The sequence below is a fragment of the Amphibalanus amphitrite genome, unplaced genomic scaffold, assembly GCF_019059575.1.
Source record: "Amphibalanus amphitrite isolate SeventyFive unplaced genomic scaffold, NRLGWU_Aamphi_draft 000043F_arrow, whole genome shotgun sequence".
Taxonomy (NCBI): domain Eukaryota; kingdom Metazoa; phylum Arthropoda; class Thecostraca; order Balanomorpha; family Balanidae; genus Amphibalanus; species Amphibalanus amphitrite.
Window position 1 is genome coordinate 488,011 of NW_024881539.1, and position 21,742 is coordinate 509,752.

The window sequence follows — 21,742 nt, forward strand, 5'->3', positions numbered from 1 at the left end:
GATTGTTCATATCTTTATATGCATTAGGTAATGGTCAAATCATAACAGCGTCAGCTATAATTTGTAGCAATAATCATGCTTTAAAGCTGCAGCTTTCACCACTTTACATATCTGTTAAGGCTTATGTCGGATCTTCATCAACTTACTTTTTATGTGTGAGGTAGCAAGTTTTTAAAGCCCTATGTGATGTCCTAAACTGTGATACGACGATATCACCGACTCAAGTATTTTCGCCAACACCGCGGGCTAGCAGACGGCCCATAAAACAGCAATGTAACTGGTTTGAGTAGGTATTTTGAGAAGAAGAGCTCCGTAACGCCCAAAGTATCAGCTTCTGAACTACACGAACGGTGATCTCAGCTTTTTAACGGTGTTGGAGCAATATCTATAACTCACTGACCCCATAGGTACGAGCTCACAGTTGAAACGATGAAATATCAGTGTCTCTAAATTGCTTCTGAACTGCCTTTCAATGGCCTCCTAGATTGCCTCTCTCACTTCGGATTTCCTCCCAGACCATTATGAAACTGTGAAAGCCTCTAAGCAGCCTCCGTCTGGCTATTTTTCTCTGATATCAAAATTATTGTTTGCGGATCGAGACAGCACGAAGTTTCTGTATTGACGAGTCACAAAGAGACAGCTATCCTGGATGCTGGCTCACTTAGCCCACAATGCACACACCTCACAGACGCCTACTGTGTCAAGGAGACACTCGGCAGTTCTGACTGCAGTCTCCTCTCCACTCTCAGCAGCTTTCTCCGACAGTAATCCATGAGAAAAGAGGACGCTTTTGGCTCACCAGTCCTCTCTTCTCTCCCATGTACTGCCTGATGTGTTCGATATTGTTTTAACATTGGACTCCCGCCTTATTGACATGCAAAACACATTAGAATATCAATGGCTGTTACTTTTTGACAGACGGTCTAGCGCATTAATTTTAGCAACAGGTGGCAAAGTAAATATTTTGCTTTAAGCAAAGAAAATGTCGGCATGTAAATTGGTCCTCGTCGCAAGATGGTGACTGGCGTCATCACTCCCAGCAACTTTGAAGGATCCTACAGTTCCGGGCACAGCAGGTTATGTGTCGACGCATCGACGGAACTTTGAAGAAACTTTGCCGGACGTCTCAACATCGTCTGGGATTGACAGAGTTTGAAGCAGCGAGATGAAAGTCCAACAACTAACAGAACGGAAGGGAAAACACCAATTAGGCCCTACGATGCTTCCTCCCCTTGCCTAGCTTAAGAGAAGTGTTTAACCCGCGCACCGACGGGGGGGGCGGATATCCGCCCCCCCCCCTGAGGTTTTTCGCGAATAGCGGGAAAAACCGCGGCGCGTAGCGCCGCGAAATTTGGTATGACTATTCCCTCATCAATTTTACACATGGTGTGCAGGTTTGAACCTCCTACCTTTTAAGGTCAGGTCACCAGGTCACTTTGAATGACCCAACCTCAAGTCACTTTTTTGCAACTTTGTCACCGTGCCAGAGCTACAGTAGATGTCGGAGGCCTTTGAAAGTCGCAGGATATTATAAGGTCATTAGTAGCTACAATTTGTATATCTCGGAATTTTGATATCGGTGACCTAAGGTCAGGTCAATTTCGCGACCTCCCCATTATAATTAGTCAATGCAATGGGGGAAAAATCAACTCCCTGTTTTTACCACTAAAACGGGTCGGAATGGCCCCATATACCATACATGACTTCATATACGATCAACCTTCACTACCTTGAGGTCTGTTTTGCTGTTGGGCAGCTGTGAGGTCATGTGACGTCATCAAAGGTCACCAAAGGTTTTTGGCCAATAACTCCGTACAGGAACAAGATACAGACGCGTGGATGGTCTCATTGTGTTCAGCTCGTCAAGACGCATCGAATGATATGCATGATGACCTCGAGGTCACGTGACCTGAGGTCAACCTTTGACCTTGACCTTTCGAGGTCAACATATATATCATTCGATGCGGATTGACGAGAGGATCACGATGATGCCCTTAGTTTGTTCCTATCTTGACTAATTCGAAAGTTATTCGAGAAAAACTCTCTCCATATCTAGCGCCGCCATTTTGACTTTTTCGACCCCTGTGACGTCATCTTTGACCTGACCTGAAAATGACCTTAGTAAAAATTGTAGATCTTGACCGTGCGTATCCGATGCCGTTTACTGCTTGTCGCTATCTTGCTTCGTTCTCGAGATCTCAGGGGGGCGGTCATCCGCCCCCCCCCCCCCGTCGGTGCGAAGTTGGCGCAGACCCCCGTCGGTGCGCGGGTTAACTTTTTGGAACAGCATCTTCTGTCGATTGACATTGCTAAAATGTTGTTAAAGGCATGTCCTCTACTAAAAGAGGTATGTCGTAAATGTCATATACTGATGTCATAAATGTCATACACTATGACATTGTCATGCACTAAATGTTTGAAGTCATAGGCACTATCCCGGTCATTCCGAAGGTGCCGCACACTATGTCCGCCCTAATGGTGACCCGAGTTTACCGACGATAGCTCTACGACACCCAGAGTTAGGTTAGGGCACTCGTCAACGGATACGGTTAATTTCCGCTGCCGCTCTGGCTGCCATGCCAGAAACGCGGCGGTCTGACGTGCAATCACGTCTGAAGCGCTGCGCTGCACGCTCCTCTGTTTACCAGAACCGCTCATATGGCCTGACGGACAGGTGTCAGAATATCTACCACCGTCCGCGACCATCTTATGCGCTATTCAATCTACCAAGTACCAACGTCTACTGTTACTAGAGAGTTGAAAAGCTCAGTGTTGGTTTTCTCAGAAGGTAAATATGCAAATGTGTAGGTCTGATTTCTACGCGAGGTTTACTGACGCGAGCACTGGAGCATCATCAGGGACTTGATCCCCACGTGAGACCTGACCGAGTGCCTGATGATAATTACGGAACGATAATATCCGGGATGTTGTGAAGCGCCCCCACGCCATTGATTCCACACCAGCGCGCACCGCAGCAATTAAGCCAGAAAATGAGATGTTCGGCGCGGCAGTTAGTTTGAAGTCGCTCGGCAGAGCAGGCCACTCTGAGATTCGCCGCTAGATAAGCCAATCTGCTGAGGAGCAGCCCGGCCGACTGATCGAAGACCAATTGGCTGTCTTCCGAATTCCTGGTAAATAAATATCACCTTCAAATTCGGGGCTGACGGAAATGTTTTCTTTGCGTTCCTTTACGTCCACAAAGCCTGGCTACATCGTTCCAGTCCTTCAGCGCACTCTACGAGAATCATTTTTTGTGTTCTTTTGTAATGTTCATACATTGGATCGTCTGAGTTCATGGAGCACCTATCTACTGAAGATGAATCGATTATCATTGAATGACTTCATTTACTTGTCATGCATGGCCAATGTAAACTTGACTGATGTATGCTAATATGATTACGGTAAAACGCTCCTCACAAGTGTTGCGTTGCCTTTTCGTCGGGCCGGGTCGGGTACTCACGGTAGAGTGTGAAGGCGCCCTCAGTCTGGCCGACCTCGTTCTTGCTGACGCAGTAGTATTTTCCGTAGTCGTGGTCGCCGATCTCCCGAATGTGCAGCTCCGATATCACCTGCGGCCGAATCACAGTCGGTCAGGCAAAATATGGATTCGGTTGGTATGGGTTCCGGTCAGCGTGAGTCAGAGGTTCTCATCACAGAGTCAAAGAAGTTGGGTCAGTTTCCGTCCGGTGTGTTCAATTTGTTCTGTTCTGGTAGTTTTCGGTCGTGACATGTCTAATGGCGTCTCGGTGAAGTCAGCCTAGATAAGTTCGGGTCCAACTATTTGGGTTTGTCACGGAAAACGTACAGCATGCCAATGAAAAGTTTCAACAGGGCGGCGAAAGTTTTCCTAGTTGCCGACATTGCCAGTGCTATTTCCCACCCCGGCTGTGCCGTGCTCCCAACACAGGCCTTCATGTTTGCTGGGCCTAGGCAAAGCCAAGATTCCTACATTCGCTAATACAAGAGAGAAAGAGAGAGAGAGAGAGAGAGAGAGAGAGAGAGAGAGAGAGAGAGAGAGAGAGAGAGAGAGAGAGAGAGAGAGAGAGAGAGAGAGAGAGAGAGAGAGAAAGAGAGAGAGAAAAAAGAGAGAGAGAGGGAGAGAGAGAGAGAGAGAGAGAGAGAGAGAGAGAGAGAGAGAGAGAGAGAGAGAGAGAGAGAGAGAGAGAGAGAGAGAGAGAGAGAGAGAGAGAGAGAGAGAGAGAGAGAGAGAGAGAGAGAGAGAGAGAGAGAGAGAGAGAGAGAGAGAGAGAGAGAGAGAGAGAGAGAGAGAGAGAGAGAGAGAGAGAGAGAGAGAGAGAGAGAGAGAGAGACTCCCGAGCACCGAGCTATTGGGCCGAATTGGAACAGCCAACCCTAATCCCCCGATAACAAGATAATTTAATACGTCACTTGTGATGAGATTGGATGTGTTGTTGGGGAAAAGGATTAGCCGGGTAAAAGCTGGTGTAAAACACAAACGAAATGCTTTGGTGCGCAGCCGAATGTTGTCCTCAGTCAGGTAAAGCAGGGTATATTGAGTGAAGGGTAGGACGAACTTTGGTAGGAATTTCTAGTATAACTACTAGAAAACCTACTATATGTGGTCGGGACTAGCAAAAAGTTAGTTCAATCTAGAATATGGTAGCGCTTATGGTTGGCAGTCGTGACGCGCACGTGACAATCATTTCTTAAATTTCTTAAATAACAGGTTTTAAGGGCCGATTAGTGGGCAGATACATTCAATTAGCTATTAATAATTGATTATGCAAACATTCAAGAATCTACATCATTTAATTCTAGCCAAAATCACGCGGCGTTCCCAGGATTCGAACTCACAACCCTCTGATCTATAGCCCGATACGCTACCGACTGCGCTACCGAGGACCGGAAACCGACGATCGGAGAGGCGGATCGCGGGTGCTGGCGTGCAGAGAAATCTTTACCCTGTACGCCGTAGAAGATCGGCTGGGTTTCGTGAAAAATGGTAGAGGAATTGTCGAAAGAAAATTCATCGATCTATCATTTGAGACTAAGAACCATTGATTCCTCCAAAGGTTGACCGAGATATCGCTCGCCGAAAACAGGCCATTTAACATGTAAACCCTATGGGCTGGTAGGAAATGTACGCCGTGGAGCAGCAGTGCTACCAACTAACTTCGGCGGGGGCCGAGGTAAAGCGTCTTTGAAGAGAAACCTAGGGTCAGGATTCAAGCAGCGCAGAAAAGTAGCCCACGCCAGACATGGCTGGGGGATTTGACATTAAACCGAAATCCTGTTCAAACTGTTCAATTGAATTTTCATGAGCTCAGAACTATGCTCTGTGCCTGAAACTTGTCATGTTTGACGTGCATCGTCAATTATAGTACACGGATTACGGAACCTCTGCTGAAAACCATAATCTGCACATATACTTCACACACAATTCGCAGAAATATTCATAAGGGCTGTCATTCCTCCAGCCAGCCAAAACGCACAGACAGGTGCTATAATGGATTCATAAAGACATCAATTTCACGACTGAATGAGTTGGCGTATGACAGACTCGCGTCAAAGATCTCAATGGAAGCCTTATTGAAAGTAATGTAACGAGCATCCGCCTCCGCACCTGTTGCTATAGTTCGTTTTTTTTTTTCAAAAGGACGCTGGCTCAAAGTTCAATATCGAAGCTCTCACGTGAGTTTTGGCAGGTTCAGTGTCATGGCCAAGAATTTCTTACCGAAAAATAATCGATTTCAAATTGTGCACGGTAAGTAGCTGGAAATTGTTTCTTAAAAATGAGCATACTATGATGACGTCACTGGTGGCAGCAGGCACCCAAATGTCCGTGCAATGAGACATTTGGGTACAGCTACAGCTACTGATAAAAGTTTTAAATGAAGTGAGTAAGAAGTGTGGTCTAGATATAAACAAAGACAAAAGTGCTGTATTGATATTTAACTGTAAAGAACAGCCGGAGGAAGTAGAAGGAATACCCACGGCAGACAAGTTGAAGTATCTTGGTGTGAAGATCGGAAATCAGAGGAATATGTTCAAAGAGCAGAAAAGGCAGATGATACAAAAAGCTCAAAGAATGGCAAATATGACGTATGGGGTGGTCGCAAGAAGTTGCAACAAACTGCTGATAGGGAAAACCTTCTGGAAGAGCCTTGCTCTGCCATCCATATTATATGGTGTCAATATATTCCACGTAACAGAAGAAGAGGTCAAGAAGCTGGAAGTTATAGAAAACGGAGTATATCGGCAGATACTTGGTGCACCGAAATACACAGCCAACTGTGCCCTCCGAGGTGAAATTGGAGCTTCGGCGATGAAAACAAGAGTAATCAAAGGACATCTACAGTATGTTAGAAGCACTCTACAAGGAAATAACCAACTATTGAAGGAAGTGATAGAAACTCAATTAGAAGAAAAGGGTACGAAATGGGCGAGGATGATTATCACACACTTAGAAACCCTAAATCTAAACCAAGGCGACCTTAGAAACATGAAGAAAGAAGAACTAAATAAGAAGATGATTAGTTGGGACGATGAAAGATGGAAAGAGGAAGTAGAGACTAAAACAAGTTTGAAGGTATACAAGAGATGGAAGCTGAAGATAAAAGAGGATGATGTTTATGACAACACCCCGCAATCAAGAATCCTCTTTCAAGCGAGGACGGATACTCTCCCTCTGAACGCAAGGAAGAAGTTTACAAAAGAAAGAACGAACTGTGCCTTGTGTGAAGCGGAAAATGAAGATATTAATCATTTCTTGCTAGAATGTCCAATATTAAATGAAGTTAGGGTGAATCATCGTGAATTACAACAGCCATACTTGGAAGACAAAGAAGAAGTTATAATGAGATTTCTATTTGATAAGGAAAGAAGGAATATGGAAGAAAAGAAACAGATTTTGTACAGCATGTGGACCCTAAGAACTAAAAGGCAAAAAGAGCTCAATACTTGTTAAGCACCCGTAATGACATGATGTGGAGATGGAATTAAATTGATGAAATACTAGGACTTACTCCACAAGGAGATCGAATGGGTCGGAGCGCTTTCAATATGTATTATACATATCGTCGTCAGCGAATCAATAACGGGTCGAATCGAGTCGGGTATCGAAGAGGTTCGGGAGCTGCGCGGCAGAGCGATCACATACTATTCGAATTATGCATTAAAGAGAATAAAAAACACGTGAGAACAATCATGATACACTAGCTGCTAAAATGAATTAAAATGGGGTGCTAAAATGCATAAATGGCACGTATAAAAATACAATAAAGGGGGGGGGGAAACAGGATACCTATGGTGATAAAGACTGAGTAGAAAAGACTATACAAAAATGAGTGCAAAAACTGTAAAAGGACGAGTACAAATATAAATACATACAAAGGCCGAACTAGACGTAAACACTACTGACAAAAACGGCGGATTATCGGCAGCCAGCGGTCATGCAGCAGGGCACCCGAGTTCCTGTTCACGTTTGCGTCATTCGGCGACACCAGGACGGCTTCACGCCGACCAACAGTCCGAATATAGGCCGATTCCAGGAGAAGTCGCATCTGGTGATGACTGGCTCGATTCAAGATCTTGATGGCATCGAAAGCAGGTGAGCAGTCTCTATGGGTACTGAAGGCCGATGTATTGGCTCTCGAGCGGACTGCTCCAGTCCAGCTCTCCCGGTGTTCTCGGAGTCTCGTGCCCAGCTCACGATCTGTCTCGCCGATATAGACCATTGGGTCACCGTCCACTTGGCAGGAGCACTCGATCCGATAGATGACGTTGCTCTGTTGTAGCTTAGGCAGATGGTGCTTAGCCTTGCTGCAGAGCAGCGAGCCGATGGTGACTGAAGGCTTGGAGACGAGCTGGATCCCGATCTTGCTGGCCTCCCGTTTGAGTTGGTAGAACAGGGGGCAGGCAAACGGAACAGAGACTCGGACAGGCGCCGGGTGTGAGTTCGCGCAAGGGCCCTACCAGCGCCACCTAGCGCGAACTCACACCCGGCGCCTGTCCGAGTCTCTGTTCCGTTTGCCGGCCCCCTGTTCTACCAACTCAAACGGGAGGCCAGCAAGATCGGGATCCAGCTCGTCTCCAAGCCTTCAGTCACCATCGGCTCGCTGCTCTGCAGCAAGGCTAAGCACCATCTGCCTAAGCTACAACAGAGCAACGTCATCTATCGGATCGAGTGCTCCTGCCAAGTGGACGGTGACCCAATGGTCTATATCGGCGAGACAGATCGTGAGCTGGGCACGAGACTCCGAGAACACCGGGAGAGCTGGACTGGAGCAGTCCGCTCGAGAGCCAATACATCGGCCTTCAGTACCCATAGAGACTGCTCACCTGCTTTCGATGCCATCAAGATCTTGAATCGAGCCAGTCATCACCAGATGCGACTTCTCCTGGAATCGGCCTATATTCGGACTGTTGGTCGGCGTGAAGCCGTCCTGGTGTCGCCGAATGACGCAAACGTGAACAGGAACTCGGGTGCCCTGCTGCATGACCGCTGGCTGCCGATAATCCGCCGTTTTTGTCAGTAGTGTTTACGTCTAGTTCGGCCTTTGTATGTATTTATATTTGTACTCGTCCTTTTACAGTTTTTGCACTCATTTTTGTATAGTCTTTTCTACTCAGTCTTTATCACCATAGGTATCCTGTTTCCCCCCCCCTTTATTGTATTTTTATACGTGCCATTTATGCATTTTAGCACCCCATTTTAATTCATTTTAGCAGCTAGTGTATCATGATTGTTCTCACGTGTTTTTTATTCTCTTTAATGCATAATTCGAATAGTATGTGATCGCTCTGCCGCGCAGCTCCCGAACCTCTTCGATACCCGACTCGATTCGACCCGTTATTGATTCGCTGACGACGATATGTATAATACATATTGAAAGCGCTCCGACCCATTCGATCTCCTTGTGGAGTAAGTCCTAGTATTTCATCAATGTTAAGCACCCCGTACCAACTCATAGCGCGATAGTTTAAGTTAAAGTTTAAAAAGAAAAGGAGGAGCCGTTGCAAAGGCAATTCCTCAAAACCTTCAAGTTCAAGTTCAAGAGACAAGTGTCAACAAATTTGGGTGAAGCTTAGTTTTTCACTGTTGCCGTGCTTATAATCGAGTAAGCAGTTCCGTCCATGATAGTTATACGTTACATTGCAATACATGTTCGACAGCATGACGTCACCACTGTTCTCCTATCTGGTTCCAAAACGCGCATATGGAAATTATCGGAAAGAAATCACATGTTAAAATTAGTCGACGTTCGATTTTCTCACGGTCGTCAAGTTAGATGTAAGTGAAACCTAATCTATAATCTAAGATTCGGAATCAGGTGAGCCCCTACGATTTGGACCAAACTTGGTCAGTAGATAGTACGTAACGTCCTGATTACGATGCACCCAAAATCTAAGCTCGGCCCGCCATATTTACGAAGTTACGGATGTTTGAATTTCAAGGTCATTCGGGAGAGCCCCTACGATTTCCGTCAAAATTTGTGTACGGACACTCTAGATGCTCCTCATTACGAATATCACAAAATTTAAGCTCGGCCCGCCATATTTACGAAGTTACGGAGGTTTGAATTTCAAGGTCATTTGGGTGAGCCCCTGCGATTTCCGTCAAAATTGGTATACGGACATATTACATCCTGCTCATTACAAATATCATAAAAGTTAAGCTCGGCCCGCCATATTTTTCAAGTTACGGAGTCACAAAGTTACGGAATTTCAAGGTCATTCGGAGAGCCCCTCCGATTTTCGTCAAAATTTGTATACGGACACATTACATGCTCCTCATTACGAATATCGTAAAAGCTAAGCTCGGCCCGCACTTTTTCAAAAGTTACTGACGTTTGAAACTCAATGAAATTCAAACATCTCTAACTTTTGAAAAAGTGCGGGCCGAGCTTAGCTTTTACGATATTCGTAATGAGGAGCATGTAATGTGTCCACATACAAATTTTGACGAAAATCGGAGGGGCTCACCCAATGACCTTGAAATTCCGTAACTTTGTGACTCCGTAACTTCGTAAATATGGCGGGCCGAGCTTAAATTTTGTGATATTCGTAATGGGGAGAATCTAGAGTGTCCGTACATAAATTTTGACGGAAATCGTAGGGGCTCTCCCGAATGACCTTGAAATTGAAACATCCGTAACTTCGTAAATATGGCGGGCCGAGCTTAAATTTTGTGATATTCGTAATGAGGAGCACCTAGAGTGTCCGTTCACAAATTTTGACGGAAATCGTAGGGGCTCTCCCGAATGACCTTGAAATTGAAACATCCGTAACTTCGTAAATATGGCGGGCCGAGCTTAGATTTTGGGTGCATCGTAATCAGAACGTTACGTACTATCCATTGACCAAGTTTGGTCCAAATCGTAGGGGCTCGCCTGATTCCGAATCTTAGATTATAGATTAGGATTCACTTACATCTAACTTGACGACCGTGATTTTCTCAGGTTCAGTTTTTGCTCGTTTTGCTCGCTAAAACACGTGCTTGTTCGAAAAACATACTTGGAGCCAGCGTCCTTTTGAAAAAAACGAACTATAACAGTATGTATCTTGTGTCGCCTCGCCACTCACATGTTGAGGAAGGACAGCCGATACAGCGTCTGTCATCAACGCCTGCCTTTTCATCATGCACTAGAGTTGGTCGATGGCCGATGCACAAAGTGCTATGACTTTTGCCTGCGCTTGAGTCCATTTGAATTAGAATTACTAGTTACCCGTTAACTTTGATTGTACATAATCTATAATACTTCCGGCATAAGAGATGAAGCAATTTCATAATCTAATTAACCTAATGTTGAACATCCGAAAATGTTTACCTACGATTCCTTGGGAAAACATTTGGTGATGCTGCCGGACAAGTTAACCCACCTCTCGCGGCGAGCCGGGTACCTCGGCCTGTCCGGTGATGTATTTGGTGCTGTTCTCCAGCACTTTGCCGTTGAAGCGCCAGTAGTTGAGCGGCGCAGGAGACGCGTCCACCCGGCACTCGAAGGTGACCGAGTCGCCCCGCTCCTTCACTTGCTGGTTGTTGGTGCACCGGATCAGCGGCGGGTCTGCGGAATATTTCAGTTCTCACCATTTTTTTTTTTTAATCAGGCCTCCTTTCAACGGGATCATATTTTCGCATTTACAGGAGAGCTCCTCCTCCTCCCGGCCATCTTCCCCCACCCCCCAGGCTACGGCTGAAGTGAGAGCCTACCCCACACCTGGTGACACAGCCGGGGACGACGCCCGCGGAACGGGCGGAACCGGGAATCGAACCCGAACCCGGCACCGCCCGCACCGCGGGTCGACGCCTTAACCGACTGCGCCACCAGGGCCGCATTGATTGATTTATCCTGCGGTATTCGAAGTTTTTGTGGCTTAGATATTATCAAACGTATTACCGTCAATGATTATACACACACTACTGCGCGACCGCCGTACATCCGCTTTTCTAAAGAATAAGGAGACTTCATTATCGTATCTGGTATCAATACTCCTCACTCAAGGCTAAAAGCGTCCTCTTTTTAGACCGCTTACGATAGAAGTAGCTCTAAGTTGACGGCCATTACTGGAGCCCGTATCAAGTAGGTATCGACTTGCGAAATGATGCAATTCCCTCGTATGACTGACGTCAGATATTACAAAAATATAAGTACAAAACATAACTAGCAATCAATTAGCCATACCATCCTTACTACAAGCATGCACCATAGCACTGCACTGGACCGTCTAGCCAGCCCTCTGGCCGAATCTCCCGACATTCGACTCTACTCACACATGACGGTGACTTTGAACACCTTGCTGGCATCCGGAGGAATGCCATTGTAGGCGATACACCTGTACAGACCACTCTGCTCCCGATGAATCCGGATCAACTCCAGATTTCGCTCGTCCATGTTGGTGGCTGTCGTACAGGTATCACAATTAGCTTTACAGGCATTGTGAAAGTAGCTCTGGAAACATCTTTCAGTCAGCTTCATTCCTTAAGCCAGGCACAGCTCGATTGTCGTCGAAATCGAGGAGGATCAAATGCGAGGCAGCTCGAGTCATGTCAGGGTGGGATCAATTGAAAGCTGACATGACAGGGCCATGATAGCGTGATTATGTCGCCCGTTGATGGCGCTACTTGGGCCAAGCCCTGCTCATTGGTTTTGGATGGTGTTTTGACAGGAGTTTCTTGGATATTAGCGTATTACGCGGTAGCAATGCCGACTGAAATATGACACATGAAGTTGATTTATTTCCGTCGAATTCATACGGCATTGATCCTACAACCAAATTATGCATCCGACGAGCATCTCGCGCCGTTCAGTTCAGCTCATGAAATCAAATCGCAGTCTCAGTAACACATTTAGCATACACCAACTGCTCGTCAAAATATCCCACTACGATCAATCAAGAACCGTTCTAGGCTCAGCGGCACGACCACTGTACTGCCCCAGACCTCTTCTCCTCCTCTAACCTCTCTCTCCCTCATTCCCTCCCTTTCTCTCGCTCTCCCTCCCTCCTTCCCTCCCTTCATCTCTCTTCTTAATTCTCTTCCTCCCTCATTTCTCTCGTTACCACACGCTCGCCAGCCCTCCCCAGACGCCCAGAACGCACCTTTCCAGGATCCCTTTCGGATGAGACCTCCATCCGGGTTGTCCCAGGTGATGGAGGGCCGAGGCACTCCGGCAGCAGCGCAACGCAGAACCAGGTTGTCTCCCTCACTCACACGGATCAGCTTCGGGCCGTCGCGAAGATTCGCTGGCGATCGCAGGCTACGGCGTCAGCTCATGGGATGGGACATTTGTGGACAATACGTTTTGCTTCTTGGGCAATTATCGGTCACTAGGATGCTTAGACATTTTTTGGACAGCTTTTCTGACGGTATGAATATTTGAAACGAGCTTCTAGCACTGATCTAGGCATGAATAGGCATGTGAATATTTTTGTTCATAAATGTTACCAGATTTACTTGTTCAAGTGTTGGACTCAAATTACCTACAAAATCCAATTGGAGTCCAGGTGGAGTGAAATTGGGGAAAGAACAGCTTGGCCAGCATAAACAAAACCATAATAACATCAGGGCTAGGTAGTATTCTTTTCATTTTGGTTTTATATCGAATTGTCATCCCTCTCTCCAACATTTCAACACGGATCAGAGCTCTACCGTCAGCTTTATTTGCTGCCGGTATCAAATCCTGCTGAAATGAGAAAACCAGGCCAAACATCGTGTGTTGTCCCCCCAGCACCCTCTTTCTGGCTGAAGCCATTACACTGCTTTTGACAGAGGAAATCCTTGATGGAGATTGCAGATCGTGCAATGCTCCTTCGAAGCTGCGAACATTTGCATAAAATGGGCAAAGTAAGGATCCGGGATTACGTGGCAAGCTGCAGCAGAAGAAGCTTTTCTCAGAAGGCTTTGAATTTTCAGCCGCGTTTAACGGGGGTCTTCGCATATGGTTGAAAGTCGCACAGAGGAGATGAAACGAGAGATATTCTCAATCATCAGGACTGTGAGCGCGACCGCATGTGAGACGGTGAGTGGTTAAGGAAGGGATTGAGCAGAGCCCTGTGAGTTTGAAGAAGGATGAAGGAGGGTGGCTCCAGTACTGACGTCGGGCGATCCAGGGCGGGATGAGCAGCGTGCCGGCCGTCGTGTTGACCAGCGTCGTGTTGATGCCGGGGATGCCGTTCTGACCGTCCTTGCCCGCCTCGCCCTTTCGACCTCGCGGGCCCACCAGACCTGGCCACGGTAAAAGGTTAATGAGTGAACAGTAAAAGACTTTTAACAACACGTTATTGTGGATTTTAGTGAAACGTGGATTTTAGCCTTTTTCGTAACACAAAATGAAAACACAACGAATTTGTTTATAATCGCATACCCATTAGACATTCTTCATCTCTATGTATTTGTACTGAGCTCTTCCTCGACATTTCTACACAGATACTCTGAGATCCGGGCGATCTGAAAACCCAAATATCACCACCACCTTCTCTAGCGTCCTACAATAAATCCACTTTTCGTAATGATACTTACCGACTTCTCCTCGTTCCCCTTTGGGACCTGCATCTCCTTTGGCACCTTTCTCGCCTGGAACAGAGGAAACCGAGTGAGTGCCGCTTCGCTGTCGAACCATAATGGCGCAGGAATCCGTAGGGACGCATCCGTCCAAATTTAGACACTGAAGGCTCCATTCGTTTTCATTCACTGACGGGTTCCGGAAATCGACAATGGTGAATCGAATGTATGTAATGACTAGAAGTCTTTTGCTCTTTATCTATCCATGCATTGCACATCATCGATAATATTCATAACTCGATGCCTGTACATCTGTCCCTATGCATCCAGTTATTCTAGAATGTGAGTCAAGTAAAATTTCGAGTTATCTCGCAAAAATGATAATGTGAAGAACTCTTGATCTGGGATTTGGCAATCACCATTTTCGAAACGGGAAATTTACTCAGCTATTTCACAAAAGCGTGGAGGCTACGGTTTTCCTCTTCAATCAGTGATGTCACTCGGCCTGAATTCCCCAAAAGCACTGTGCTGACAGGTTTATTTGAGGCTCGACTATCACTGGAGAGGCCCTTACTCCAGCCGCTGAGTAAATCTGTGACACTCCGGATGGAACTGTCAAGAGCGGCGCCAGCAGACCCACAGCCGCCGGCCAGAAAGTGGTCCCGTGACGACAACTGTCACAAATGTGACGGCCGTGTAATGGTCGTGACGACCGCAGCGGTGGCAACTACATATAGCTGTCGCGATGTCAAGTGTTACGATCATAGCTCTGGCAATGTGAACTGTCACGCTGCTATGAGCTATCGCGAACACAATACTGAGGAGTAAGCTACCCATAAATTTCAAAACTGAATGACGGAATTTAAATGTTAAGCTCAGTGGTGATTCTTCGATAACTGAAGCGTGCCTTTGTGGGGTCCTGGTGGATGCCTTATCCTTATTTATATTTCCCAAGATTATATAAATATGAAGCTTGATAAAATAAAGGTGCATTCATTTATTATGAGAATCTATCACAAGCCGACTCCACATCATGACAGTCTCACTGACCATCGTTTCCGTCACGGCCGGGCAGTCCGTTGATTCCAGGCGTCCCATCCTGTCCTGGAATTCCGTCCACTCCAGGGAATCCGTCCAGACCGTTCCTTCCAGGGATGCCGTCCATACCGGGCTCTCCAGGCAGGCCGTCGCGACCCTCCAGGCCGTCTCTGCCTGTAAGAAGACGTCACAAGCTGCGTCATCACATCATGTATACCATTTATGTTTTAGTCGTTTAGTCTTATAAGTAATAAAGTAGTGTATGCAGTAATGCGCAACAAATAATAATCGATCACGTCGCCCTCCAAATGAGTGTGCTGTGCTGATAGGTTTAAGTCATTGTTGACCAAGGGCAGACCCTTTTGTGACCAACCAATGCAAATCTGCCACCTATTACATGCGGATTAACAACGCCGAGTCGCCTCGAGCCAAAATGCCTGCGTGGTAGGCTGTACCGCAATGCACCCGCGCTCGGCGGAACACTGCCGCTGCGGCCGGCAGGCGGCAGCGGAGCGGACGCGGCAGGCGCTACGACGAGTCCTAAACCCGGCCGCTTACCACTGCCGAGAATACGTGTCGCGTTTATCATGCAAATGGTGGTAATTATTTTCGCGGGCCCCCCCGTTGACCCGGATGGGAGGGCAGCTTAGGACCTCTGTGTAGTGGAATTTCACTAAGATTACAGATCTAAGCCTTGCTTTAATGTTTCAACCATGCATGGGGTGGCGCCTTCCATTTGCACGAATGGCTGTATTATGAAAGGGAAAGCGTTTATCATCGTTGTTGAAAAGCAGCCTATCTGTATTTAGCTATATAGGTAAGTACATATATGCCGCAACTCTTAAATTCCTATGTTGACTGACGACCGCTAAGGTGTGTCTAAGGTGCCAACATCTTTAGTTCACGCTCCGGGCTTCACCTTTTTGTCCCTTGTTGCCAGTGTAGCCGCGAACTCCCTTCAGTCCCGGTGGGCCGATAGGTCCGGGCTCACCCTTCACTCCGGGGAGGCCTGGAAGACCGATCTCGCCTGCAAAAATTAATGACAGTTGAGAAACCCATGATTAGCAGCATGTGAAATGCTAAGGGAAAATAGTAGAGTTCACGATAGTATGGTGCATTCCAGTACAACAATGAGTGAGACAAGGAAAAGCAAACATCATATATTTTGTTAAAACATGTGTTCACAAATATCAAATATTGAAAAATGATTAAGATATTCTGCAAAGACTTTGCCTCGCACAGCTCCTAAAAATATATCATAATAATAAATAGCGTTAGCCATGCACGTAATCACGCACAGGCTTCCTTTCTTCTCTAACCTGATTGACCCAGTTAAATGACTCGTTTAGTGATAGCGGAGCGGTGCATTTACGACGGCTCAGTGGCCTCACCTTTGGGTCCCCTCGGGCCTGGTTCACCAATTTCACCCATTGCGCCCTTCTCTCCAGGCTTGCAGAACCTCTGGGTGCTCAAGCAGAACTTCCTCAGGTCATCCGCCTAAGGAACATCGGGGAAGGCCACCGCATCGTCATCATATGCACGCCTTGGGATGCCCGTGAAGCTAGCGTCAGCAACAGCAACGAATATAGTGATAAAGTCGGGAAATTCGTTGCAGGCAGACACATTCATTTCCTGCAGTTTCATTTAGATGAACAGTGCCTCGCGGCACCATGCAGGCAGTAACAGAATTATGGCCGTCCCACTTCCTTTAGATATGACTGATGAATGTCATAGTGCGATTCACAAGCGCCGCTTAATTGCAGCAGCGAGGCAGCACGGAATCGATAGAAACCGAGTGAACTTAATGTCACGACAGTGAGTTGGGCACTGGTATTCACAGTCCTTTGTTTATGTGTGCATGTCGTCCAGTGTAGAGATTCAAAACTGTTTTGAACGCCACTTAGTACGCTTTATCCTCTATTAGGTATCTAATGCACAGCAAAAAAGAAATAAACATAGACAGATTGTCATTCTGCTTGAGTAAATGATCTCTACCTAGGGAAAATGAAGTATGCCTGGGGAGATGCTTGCATCTTATAAACCGCTGCTCCAGCTGTTAAAGCTGGTTAGCCTTATAATCTGTTCAAGCCGGCGATATCGTCACAACAGCTGCTTAAACTTATAAGGAAGCGTATTGTGGACAGACCACGCAACAACATTGCTCGCACCAACTGGTCACTGGTCACTTAGTCGGCGAACTAACAGGCCAGCCAGCGGACAGGCCTCTCACAGCGATGCAATGTTGGATTCGAGCGAAGAGCTTTTGCTTGTTCACTCGCTGGCAGTGGACATTTGAAGCTGTCACTTTCAGCGTGTTGTTTACTTTGATTGTCGATTTCCGACATCCGACATTTTTCTGATATTTTATGCTCCTCATGCCGTATTCCCTTTGCCGGTTACCTAAGATATTGGCATTGGGTATCCATCCTAAATTTGAAGATCTGTGCTGCAAACAAATGAACAGTGAACACCACTGAAGAAAATTTATGACAGTGCTTTTATACTGAGGTCATGGCACGGTTAGTCGTCCCATAATACCCGTTAAATAAAACGTATGCCGTATAATCCGAAGTTCATTAATATGTATTTGCGGTTAGTTGATATACGTTCCATGGCTCTATTGTTGCCTGCTGGTAGCGGCCGGGCATCCGGCAGCAGATTTCAGGCTGGCGCCAATCTTTTAGCGCCAATGTCAGTAGCGGTCACATTCCATTCAGCCATGGGACAAAGACCGTCACAGTATGGGCTACAGAAGACTGTCACCGCCTCATGGAACAATAGAGCCGTTATGGAAGACTTGGCGACCGTCCTTTGGGAGCGCGCGAGCGAGGGAGCATCCTTTGTACTTAATGCCCTAATATCGACAGTCTAATATTGCAAAGGTCTGATGTATAAGATAATTTCGCTAAATAATATACAATTAATCTTATTAGAACTTGCAAAAATACAATGATATGTATCTGGAAAACCATAATCAAGCTTGTATTATTTACCCATCGTGCTGAGCATTTGCACATCACGGTGGATGTCACTCGACACCGATCGACCAGCAGGGGGTATAGTGGTTGGCCGACGTTTGATAGCTGGTTCGTACACAGCGTGAGGGTTTTACGGCGAGTCCTGTCCGGCCCATCTGGCACCGCACTCGGCTGCACACCGAACCCATGAAGGGCGGACGTGCGACCAGCTGCAAATGCAAGGGCGTATAATAACTGTGCCGAAAGAGCCATGGCTGTTCCTATTCATTTACAGAAGGTAAATGCAAAGCAGATGGATGAATAAAACACATGTGCTTTGTAAGCAAACATGCAGGTTCTTTGCTGGGAATATACAGATATACCAGTTATGAGCATGTCCTCTATATGCGTATAAACACGGCAGACCACAGACCTACTCATTGCTTACGAGCTTACGGACAGCAGACCGAGCCAATTCTGCCCTGGGGTTTGGTAATGGTATTAGCACCTGGCGCCATGCAGCGCAGGGGCACTGGGCATTAGGCAATAACGTTAGCTGCTCTCCAGTAGATGGAGGGGTACGCTACATTTATCAGACGGCATGCATAGCTGAAACTCCCACAAAGAAAAGAGGTGAGGCAATCGACCAGCTGGTGCAATCCCGAGTTCCGACATCATGCAGCAATTCGCTCATCTCGATGCCATTGTTCACCAAACGCCAATCAGCATACATTATCATCAGCTGGCTTTTACGAAGGCCAGTAAATCGCTTGACACCTTTAGTCGTTTTTATCATTCTGGAACTCATACCATTCATACGTGGAAAAACCGTCTGTCCGTCCGTCTGTCCTTTGTCGAACCGACTGGTAGATGGACAGACGGACAGACCGACAGAAAACTAGTGGATAGGCAAGTGCTGAATTCGCATCTCTTGTGCTCAAAGTTACTCATGTTCAACAAAGACAGTTCCGCTGAATTAAATATGTTCCGCGTTTTCATCTGCGTTGCTCGTGACTAGGATGACGGGGCCATCTGTTCGAGCGACAGTTTGGCAACGCTGGGGACCACCGTATAGTACGACGGTGATGATTTGGCAGCACTGGTGATCGCATGACGTGACAGAATTCGTCAACTGGACAGATGTGTAAGCTCAGTGTGACACCGCGGACCACCACGGGAAAAGCAGCACAACACCGACAAATGCAGGCTTCATATGCTTGATGATTCGACAAAAAGAAGATGTAGGTAGGTAATTCGTTTGGAAGATTTGCGAGGTTCGAGGAAAAAGGAGAAGGCTGAGCTTTATACGCTCGAGCATTCGACAGAAAGGCAAGCTGTAAAAGGACAGACGGACGGACCGAGCCAGAGGATGTACTGACGGATAGGCTGACATTGGACGGACGGACGGACGGACGGAAAGACAGACGGGCGGACGAACAGACGGACGGACGGACGGACGGACGGACGGACAGAGGGACAGAGGGATGGACAGACAGGCGGACAGAAAGGCAGGCGGACAGACGGACGGACGGAAGGACGAACGGACGGACGGACGGACAGACGAACAGAGGGATGGACAGACAGGCGGACAGACGGGCAGGCGAACATACGGATGTACCAAGAACAGACGGAGAGGCAGACGCCAGACGGACAAGAGACAGACGGACGGGGGACAGACAGAGTCGAAACACGGACTGGCCATGGTAGACGGACATTGAACAGACGGAAAAACGGACGAGCGAGCGGATTGAAGGACGGACAGACAGAAGAACGGACGGACGGATGGAAGGATGGACTGACGGAGGGACAGACGGGCAGACGGGCAAACGGACGGAATTAAATACGGACAGGCGGATATACGGAAACGGACGGAGGGACAGGCGGACGGACGGACAGGCGCCCATACGGCCAAACGTACAGACGGCGGACGAACAGGCGGCAGACGGACGGACATACGGTAGACGAAAGAACAGACGGAAGACAGAGGGACAGAGTAGGAGAATGCCACGGACCGACACTGAACGGACCGAAAATGGACGGACGAACGGATGAAGAAACAGACGTATGGACGGACAGACGGACAGGTAGATGGGCGGACGGATGGACGGACGGACGGACAGACGGTTGGATTGATAGACGGACGCATATGAAGTGATTGATGAACGGGGCATATGGAGAGACGGATGGAAGGACAGACGGGGCGAATAGACGAATAGGCGCACGAAAAGGCAGGCAGACGGGAATATGGACGCACGGACGGATGGATGGACTGAGACGGACTGATCGACGGTGGGACGGAAGGACGGACTGACGTGCAGATGAACAGACAGACGGACGGTTAGACAGACGGACGTATGGACGCATGACGAGATGGACGGGAGGGCAGACGGACGGACAGATACTACCAATGGGTAGACAGTCGAGAATATGGACGGGACGACGGATGGATGGACTCATACTAACGGACAGACGGGTCCAAACAAATGCAGTCAAGGATCAAGAACACGGCTTTGGAGGCGATACTTATAGCCTAGAAAGTACCGAAATATTCTGCGAAGGCGTTTCGTAACGCCGACTCCAATTACGCCCAATATCAGCCGTCAAGCGGATGTGAACCCGAGTGCAACGTACCGGTATCCGCGAGTAGGACGGGATCCAGTCCAGTGGTGCCTCGTCCTCGGCAATGCCACCGCTGCCGCTGCCCTCGTCCAGCCCATCACGGCGAGTCGTCTTCGTATGGGGTATCAACTCCCCGGAGGCCAGGCTGGTGCCCGGTCCGAGCCCCGAGTAGGTCTGCTCACTCTCAGCGGCCTGACGGCGGCCGCGGCGACGCTGTGCCGCGGGGGCAGACACGGGCGGAGGGGTCAGCAGCTCACCGCCAGAGAACTCGGCATGTCGGCCGTGCGATGCCTGCGTCGCCTTCACGAGGAGTTCAGTCACATGGCTGACCGCCTGTCGCTCGGCGCGGCTCGCCCGCTCGGCACACACTCGATCGGCATCGGTGAGGCCGTGCCGCAACAGGAGAAACCCAGCGAGCTGCGCGGCCGTCAGCACTGCCACCAACACATACAGCAGCGCCACGTGCGGGAAGCGCCAGCCGCTCTTGGCCGCCGGCTGCTCCATGGCGGACCGAGCAGCGCCCGCCGCCGCCGACGACTGAGCGCCGTCGACGCGTCGGAACCGACGGCCGACGGACGGAGCGACGCGTCGGCAGCGCGCCAACGCAGGAAATAGCCGCCGGTTTTGTAGAGCGTGCGCCGCGGCACGGGGCCGGCGCGGACACACACACACACACCTGATAGCTGGTTCATCTTGTTCATCAACAGTACGACTGTTTTACTGACAAGGGATGTCAGCGGGTCAGGATGTGCACAGTGCACACGATCGGCACACTCGTATAAGGGCTGCCAGACGTGTTTGAGACTGACCGAAGCGGTATGGGTCCCGGTGAACAGTCATTAACCGGTGTCAATTTTTTACACGTGATATCCAATTGCTTGTCTATCGGTTGTGGTCTCGTCAACTTGAGCGCCACAAGCGACGGCATTTTTTTAGACGGTTGTGGTATCCAAACCCTCTAGCGCATTGTTTGTCATTCGAAGAGAGAGAGAGAGAGAGAGAGAGAGAGAGAGAGAGAGAGAGAGAGAGAGAGAGAGAGAGAGAGAGAGAGAGAGAGAGACGCACCCGCTTGCTCGAGTCGCTAAGGCGCTGGATCAAAGACGTTCAAAGATGAACTCAAAACTGTTTGAGACACTTGAATGATAGTGTTTCAGAATGCAAACAG

General features: G+C 48.1%; 2 protein-coding genes across 2 annotated transcripts in view; one reads left to right on the forward strand and one right to left on the reverse strand.

Moving 5' to 3' along the window:
- Window positions 1-21,381, reverse strand: part of LOC122377089 — a 37,703-nt gene extending 16,322 nt beyond the window's left edge. The window contains exons 1-10 of the mRNA XM_043357048.1: window positions 20,590-21,381; window positions 16,393-16,498; window positions 15,921-16,028; window positions 15,014-15,175; window positions 13,982-14,035; window positions 13,559-13,687; window positions 12,562-12,705; window positions 11,735-11,863; window positions 10,843-11,027; window positions 3,461-3,569 (exon numbers count right to left, since the gene is read on the reverse strand). Of these exons, the coding sequence (XP_043212983.1) occupies window positions 3,461-3,569; window positions 10,843-11,027; window positions 11,735-11,863; window positions 12,562-12,705; window positions 13,559-13,687; window positions 13,982-14,035; window positions 15,014-15,175; window positions 15,921-16,028; window positions 16,393-16,498; window positions 20,590-21,081 (1,618 nt within the window). The 5' untranslated portion in view covers window positions 21,082-21,381. The remainder of the gene's footprint in view (window positions 1-3,460; window positions 3,570-10,842; window positions 11,028-11,734; window positions 11,864-12,561; window positions 12,706-13,558; window positions 13,688-13,981; window positions 14,036-15,013; window positions 15,176-15,920; window positions 16,029-16,392; window positions 16,499-20,589) is intronic.
- On the forward strand, window positions 5,839-8,956 carry LOC122377098. Its single transcript, XM_043357058.1, has 2 exons — window positions 5,839-6,923; window positions 8,908-8,956. The coding sequence occupies exons 1-2, from the start codon at window positions 6,005-6,007 to the stop codon at window positions 8,910-8,912; spliced, it is 924 nt and encodes a 307-aa protein (XP_043212993.1). The 5' UTR covers window positions 5,839-6,004; the 3' UTR covers window positions 8,913-8,956.
- Window positions 21,382-21,742: the final 361 nt, after the last annotated feature.